The sequence below is a fragment of the Pempheris klunzingeri genome, chromosome 15 (genome assembly GCF_042242105.1).
Source record: "Pempheris klunzingeri isolate RE-2024b chromosome 15, fPemKlu1.hap1, whole genome shotgun sequence".
NCBI lineage: Eukaryota > Metazoa > Chordata > Actinopteri > Acropomatiformes > Pempheridae > Pempheris > Pempheris klunzingeri.
The window spans coordinates 23,205,234-23,212,834 of record NC_092026.1 but is presented as its reverse complement, the minus strand read 5'-3'; the positions used below and the strand labels follow the sequence as shown (position 1 = coordinate 23,212,834).

The following is a 7,601-nucleotide window of genomic DNA, read 5'->3' as shown; positions in this document are numbered from 1 at the left end:
GGAGACTAGAGGTCATGTGTATATGGTTTTATAAACATGGGGACTGGGAATTTACATTCATCACTTAAAAAAATAAAATATTTAAAGTTTTTAAAACCACATTTGCTTGCTTTAATTGTAAAATCTACGATTTACAATTTAATAAAACAAATAATATAAAATTACAAATTAAAATAAAAAATCCAAATAACAAAGAATGACATTTTATGCACGTATTGGAATGGGGCATAGTTTCATGTAACGATAATTGCACATTGATTTAAGGAGTCTCTGCTGCATTATCATGATACAGTCATATGCCAAAGTGAAATCTATTAAAAAATAATGTCTGCTAGGTAGAAAAATGTAGTTGGTGGTTATTTGTAGTAAATGGGCAAAAGACACAAAAACACCTTTATGGTAGTTAATATTAACGTAAATAGTCTAGTTTTTGCCTTGAACTGAAGATACTACCCAGACCTTTTGCTCTATGACAGTAAATGTCTGTCAGCCCTGACCCAGCAGAGACAGGGAGGATTTGGCACTGGCTCTAGATACACTGAAGGTTTTAACAGTTTGAAAGGGCTCCCTATCATGTGCAGAATTAAGGTTTTTTAACAGCATAAAAAATATACAATTCACTCTATTTACATATACAGCAAGACATCTTCATTAATACTGGTAGATATACACAATGTACAATATGTGCTTCAGTGACAAAGTCTGAGCCTAGTGGTTCAATTTCAGCTTGTACCTGAAGTCAACATCATAGGTAGGTTGAAGGATTCCCAGACCGGCACGGGACTGGTCAAGAGGTGGGACTTTAATTGCAGGGTCCAATAGTTCCATGTCAAAGTAGGACAACACTAGTGTAAGGAACTGCTTGATCTCATATGCAGCAAAAAATCTGCCAGGACATTTGGTAACCCCAGAGCCGAAGGGCATGTAGAAATAACGCAGCCGCCGGCCACAGCGGTAGAAGGTGGTCTTCTCGTGACCCTTCTCATCCAGGAAACGGTCAAACTTGTACTCCTGCAGGGTGAAGAGAAGAGAGGGAGAGAGGAAGATACGTCTTCAGTAGGGTAACACATATTATAGCTATTTCCTGAGGAAGGTAATTTTCTAATGTATTAAGTAGTAACTACATAAGCTTCTTACGTAGGGATCCTCATAGATTTCTGGATCATAGTGCACCATGGGTGGATATAGGGCAATGACATCATCTTTCCTTATTCGGTAAGCTTCTTGGCTGTCAAGGTGAAGTAGGAAGTCCTCCTTGGCTACGCGTACGTTCATGGAAGCACTGGAAAGACGCATGGCTTCTTTTATGATGCTGTCTGTGGACAAAAAGTCAAACCAAAGATAAAGAAAGAAATTATGATAATATCTTTTACTTCATTTAAAAAGACAAAACATGTCCAGATTCTGTACACAGACCACAGTGGTTTGTTGTGTGCCACATAGGCAACGCAAGACTTAGTTATCTTAACTTACAAATATCTTACAAGTAACATATATCTTCTAGTAATCTATTGGTAATCGTACCTAAAACAGGCATATTGTCCAGCTGGTCCCTGGTCAGATTCAACGTGGGGTTGCTAGGGTCAGCCGTCAGACCAGAATCCTTCAGAACTTTCTGCACTTCCTCACGTGCTGCTTTCATAGCATCTGGACTCCTACAGGTCCAGAGATACAGGTCACAGTCAGGGTTGCATCGGGTTGTATATCAGCTTGTTCATTATACTTCATATAATTCGTTTCACTGCAGTAGTACCATGTGTCTAGTTTCCTGCAGTAGAATCTAATTCACACTGTCATACTTGTTGCTGATTAACGGCATCCTGAAGCGCTGCTTTAATGTGATGATGTTTACAATGACATCAGATGAACATTCATCGTGTTTGAACTGTGTGGCCCACAGAAACCCACATAGACATTTCTCTCCTGATGTTGTGCAGGTGAAAACTCTCCATTAAGTTGGAAGTCAGCCCTTCAGTCTCAGTCATTTCAGAAATCAGAAAGTTTTATTGTCAACGAAATTTTGCTGTGCTAAAAAAAACCTAGAAATAACACTATGTATCATACACACACAAACTTCATTATCACACTTCATTATCCTGCATGCTGTTCTAAAGGGAGAAAACTATGAAAACATGTCAGTGTTAGTTGAACCATGTAATATTGCTACATTACTCTGCTCTACATGCCCACACAGGCCCAGCTGAGGTGACTCAACACAAAATGCAGCAACTGTCAACTTCCCATCTATTGGGTTCACCCAATACAACTTGACTATCCCATCAGAACTATGAATGGGTATGTGTGCGATATCCACAACCAGCTGATCCAGAAACTGATAAATGTGCAATAATATGATGTAACAACTCTGCCTGTACAGCACAAAGGGCAGGAAGTAACAGACTATGAAAGGATAAAATGACAGATGTGGTATACAGAGAGATGTTTCTCAAGCATTTTGGTGGATTTGTCACCTCAAATATGCTGCTGGACTAGGATAATGTTTTTTTTAAACTTTTGTCATATTGGTTGAAGTCTCCGAGGATTTATACTCATTATTCTGAGAGGTGTGATAGGATTTATAGTTGGCTATTTAGCTGGGAAGATAGTCGGCTAAATATCAAGCAGAAGCTAGAAAAAGTGCTCAGGTCTCCCACAAAGAAGAGTGTATTTTTGTATGTATATTAATGAAATCTATATAATTCTGACAGAGCAGGTCCAGACAGACCAGAGAATAAAGACAAAGAGAACTATCAGCATACCTGATCAAATAAAAGAGACTCCAGAAGGTAGCAGGTAAGGTGTTAGCCTGTGAAGCCCAGAGCAGAGCAACGTGGGTCCTGGCTTTGCTCACATCATTAAAGGTAGATAAGGAATCATTCAGGATCATCCGCATTGAGATCAGATCAGACACGTTCTTCCTCTTGGACAAGTTTTCAGCGTGCATGGTCTTTGCCAGGTTCTAGGTATTTGAAAAGAATACGTACAAAATGTGTATACAAACATTACAAAGGTTACAAATGGCAGCACAGAGGCATCAGGTCAAGAGGGTTTATTTTGTCATGTCTTCCGCTGATAGGAAAAGCACACTAACCTCTCTGGCACTGTAAGCACTCTTGAAGACGTGGATTGGCAGGCCAGCCACCAACGCGGGGAAGATCTTGTCAAACTCTTTAAAGTTCTCCAAAGCGTTAAGCACCAAGGCTTTCTGAGCTGCCTGCTGAGCCTGACATTTATCTTCACCAAGTTCTTTGCCAAACAGAGTCAGGTAGCCAGACTCAAACATCACCTGAAGGACAGCAGGACAAAGGGAAACCTGTTAGAACTGGAAAGTCCAGTCCTCTTGGGTACATAATAAGATGACTGTTTTTGTCAGACAAAATGTAAAAGTCAGTGTTGTCATACAATCCAAAGCAGACTGAGACAGTCCACGATTCACTGCAGAGCTTTAGACCCGATAGCAAACTATCTCTTCCAGTGTTAAATTCTCTTGTATGTTTCCAGTCTAAAGTCCGATTACTGACCTTGTAGCAGAAAGCAAAGATGCCATCCACCTCCCAGTGGTCCTTGCTGGGGCTCAGTGTGTCTGACCTCAGCATGACATCCTGGAGGTGGCCCATCATGGTCTCTATTAAAGAGGGCAGAGCCTCACCCTGCAAGGTCTTCAGAAAGGTTTGGTGGAGGTTCTCTGTGGTATGGCCATGGCGAGGGTCAAAGCTGTCATGGCCGAATGCCTGGTGAGGGAAGGAAGAAGAGGATTTGGACCATTGATGGACTCACTGGTAGCATGACAATTACTCTATGGAAGAAGAAACTGGCAGAACATGGTATGAATAATAAAAGATGAAATCACATTAACTGACCTTGACAGATGTAGCAAAGTGGAACTTCCTCCAATCCAGGTGTCTCCCCTGTCTGATGACTGAATGGTATGAGAAGGGGTCACACAGGAAATGGATGTACTGGCCTGCAATCTTGCAGGTGAAAATATGGCCGTACTTCTTCTGGCGGCTGCGCAAGAACTGGAGAGGGTTGGCCCCAAACTGCAGCGCACAACCCAGGTAGGGGATGAAGCCATTCTCAATTACAGGCTCACCAGGTTGCCTACAGGTGTTGACAAGAAAAACATATTTAATATTCAGTACAAAGCCAAATGACATTGCTCCTGATAGACAGTGAAAATATTCCATGCTCCTCCCAACAACCAAAAGAGTTTCAAAACAATTACCAATGTTGTTATAGTTACATACAAGCCTTAATGCCATCATAATGCTCTTATAAATAAAGGAAGTCTTTATATAAAGATTAAAAAAGTGTTTCCAAATATATCTGACTACTAAGTTTTATCATTATTAAAAATAGAAGCACCTAATCAGCTACATCTTCAAACTGAATACACATGACCAGTGAACATACGGTTAGCAGCTAAGCACTGACAACACACTGGTCACAATGTACGTGAATCAACAGCATACCAAACAAATTCCATCATCTTCACAAAAGCTTTTGTTTGACTAAGACACCCTGAATGTACACTTATGTCATTCACAGAGGCACGATTAGCTCATTGGTCACATACATTATGCACATTATGTGTTATTGCTCTCTTGGTGTTTATCTGTGTGCTGTCAACTAAAAATGTGTAAATCAGGAGATTGCTGCAACACACCATGCAAGTAAAGTACAGGAGCATATGAGAGTATAAAAAATATCTAATACATTGAATCCTTTATGTCCTCTGGTCAGTCTTACCTGTGTCGTGTCCCCAAAGCGAGCCATAGAAGGCAGCAGAATCCCACCACTACTGCCCAGATCAGAGCGATGCTTATTATCATGGTGATGATGTTGATGATGATGATGATGATAATGATGAAAGGAAGATCTAACACAGCTGCAGCGTTACAAACTGGTACTAAGGCTAAACACAGATCACACTGACAGGAACTGTGACTTAATAACTATTGTCTGCTTCATTAAAATCAACAGTCCAAGAGAGAAAAATGTGATTTAAAGTTTCCTGAGTTTTCCAACCCAGCAAAATGACACAGCTTGTCACCGCAACCTGTATGTACGTGTCAATGAGCAGTGTTGGTCCAACCTGGGTTTTTATACTTCCCTTTTCCCTTAGGGAGGACCTAAAGGCGGAATCAGAGGAATGGTATTGTGTCATCACTGCAGTCAGTTGGGTCAAACACACACACACATTGCAAAAAGAAAATATCTGTTGTGCAATCATTTTCTTTGAGATAATTCTGCACATATTTTTTGGGATAAAAGAGATGATTGTTTCCAGCATTTGCTCTGTCCTGGTGGTGATTATTGGTCAAAACCTGCAGATAAGATTGTAACATCTGATCAGTTAAGTGTAATAGAAAATGTTATTTTCATTCCAGTTTTTATGTTAAGATCATTTTTAGTAGGATAAACATTCATAGGTTGTCTCTTTGTGTCTTTCATTTGAAATTGCACAACATTAAAGAAGTAAAATGATCTGGTCTGTTATCTCACTGGAATTTCTCTTGGAAATTGGATTCCATGCAAGCTGTGTGTGTGTGTGTGTGTGTGTGTGTGTATGTCTGTGTGTGTGTGTCTGTGTGTCTGTGTCTGTGTGTGTGTCTATCTGTCTGTGGGTGTGTGATGGCCTTGACTGGAGTCCATGGACAGTGTTACCTGAAGGACTGTACTGTGATAGTGCATCTGATGTGGTAAATAAATTCAAGGTCCCTGCTCTGCTCCTGTTTGAGCATTACTATTGTACAGTATGTGTGTGACGAGTGTGACCTGTTAAGATTTACCATTGTGCCGGTGGAATCTGGTCCTTCAGGAAGGACGACATTGCAGCATAACAAAATGCATAGAAACACAACACAGAATTATTCATCTACCATAAGACTTTAAGACATGAGGACATATAAAACAGCTGCATTAATGATTAATTAATGCCTTAATGATAATTAGCACTAATGGATGTTAGGCAGAAGTCAAACACTGGTCAAAGTTTAAGCCCAAAGAAAGAATTTTCTCACCTGTAGAAAGTAGACTGTGTCATTAAGGACAAACAACAGCACGTGCCATGCTCGAGGTCCTCAAAAGTTAGCATAGTCATATTTTATCCCAGAACACCAAGCTTGTGAGGCTGTGAGTGATGTATGATTTTGATGTAGTGGCAGTAAATCTCTCACTGGTCCTCACCTCCTTATGTTCCTAATGTTTACCCTGGTCACCATTTTAGCATGTTAGCATACTAACATATTGTTAAAAACAATAAATATAGAGTAGATACAAGAGCTGATGGCATCACGCTGACGATATCAGTTTTGGAAGTATTTGGTCACAGACCAAAGTACTGGACAAATTTGCTGGATGAAAGGTTAGGGGAAGTCTGCAGGTATCGCTCTCTCTCTGTTCAAAACTTCTGGGCAATGCATCCACTAGTTCCGAGGAGGCTGTAGCTGAGAAGCAGAACAGGCAGTTCATGCACACTAACAATATTACATCAATGTTAGGTTACTTTTATTCCTGAATTATTCATCAGTCATGGTGTCACTGACAGCTTAATGCTCCAGTGCTGTAACTGTCATAAGCTAATTCCCTTATAGTTTATAGCTTTATCTTTGTGCACGCTTGGATCACAAGGCTCATAAACAAAAAATGTTTGGTCTGCCAAATAATTATATTTCCAGTTAATAATTACACATATACTGTGTGATCCAAAGAGGAGGTCCACTTTTCACAGCTGGCTGTCGCATCTGCTGAGTCAAGAGGCTCTGCAACACATTTCTCAACTATGGCGACTCTCAAATATAAATTTTATCTCTATCCAGTCACAGTTAGCCCTGCAAACACAGCGACACTGTGATCTGGTTACATAACTTGTAGTATATTCAAACAAAAATCTTTGTAAAGGTATGTCTTTCCCAATCCTATGCAGCCACTGGCAATGACAAGGTCTGGGGGTGTATGCACAGTTGTTTTACTTTAATGAACAATGAGTTTGTGATCTATTTGATAGTAAAATAATGAAAGCAATGAAAGTTACTTTTGTAAAAGTGGTATTTCCTTAGTCACAAGTGTGTACTTGACATTACTTGCATTGTCCCCCCCCATCCTCGATTGCAAATTGAGTTGCTGTGTTATAAATGCTGATAAAGAAAGATATGCATAATCCTGGACAAATGCAGCCAACTGCCTGTGTCAAGGTCAAGGTTTAGGGTGATGAGCTGAGAGCTGTGAGTTTGTCAGTTTTCAGTCTCTTATCTGGTTATCATATAGCCCTTTGCACTCTAGTCACAAAGCAACCAGGTATGAACCTTGAAAAAGTGCTGTATGGTTTATCCCTACAAAATGAAATAGCTATGGGCCCTTAATGAAAATGTGTTCTAGGCAGGTGTGTAATGTTACTTAGAACCTAACAATAGCAGTACCACAATGTAAAATTCCTGTTTTCAAAATCTTACTCAGAAAAACTAAAGCACACTGTTGCCCATAAAGCTGGAATCAAATGTTTTTACCTCTTCTCATGAAATGATTGTGACAATGTGATTTATTCTTGATAAATGAAGTTTATATCTTCTCAACTTTATTGATCAAACTCTTCCAAACAT

General features: G+C 39.9%; 1 protein-coding gene across 1 annotated transcript; it reads right to left on the bottom strand.

Annotated features, from left to right (window-relative positions):
* Positions 1-360: 360 nt before the first annotated feature.
* Positions 361-4,883, bottom strand: cyp7a1 (cytochrome P450, family 7, subfamily A, polypeptide 1). Its single transcript, XM_070845063.1, has 8 exons — positions 4,750-4,883; positions 3,861-4,101; positions 3,522-3,731; positions 3,092-3,286; positions 2,760-2,959; positions 1,525-1,655; positions 1,138-1,316; positions 361-1,011 (listed from the first exon to the last, which is right to left on the bottom strand). The coding sequence occupies exons 1-8, from the start codon at positions 4,830-4,832 to the stop codon at positions 709-711; spliced, it is 1,542 nt and encodes a 513-aa protein (XP_070701164.1). The 5' UTR covers positions 4,833-4,883; the 3' UTR covers positions 361-708.
* Positions 4,884-7,601: the final 2,718 nt, after the last annotated feature.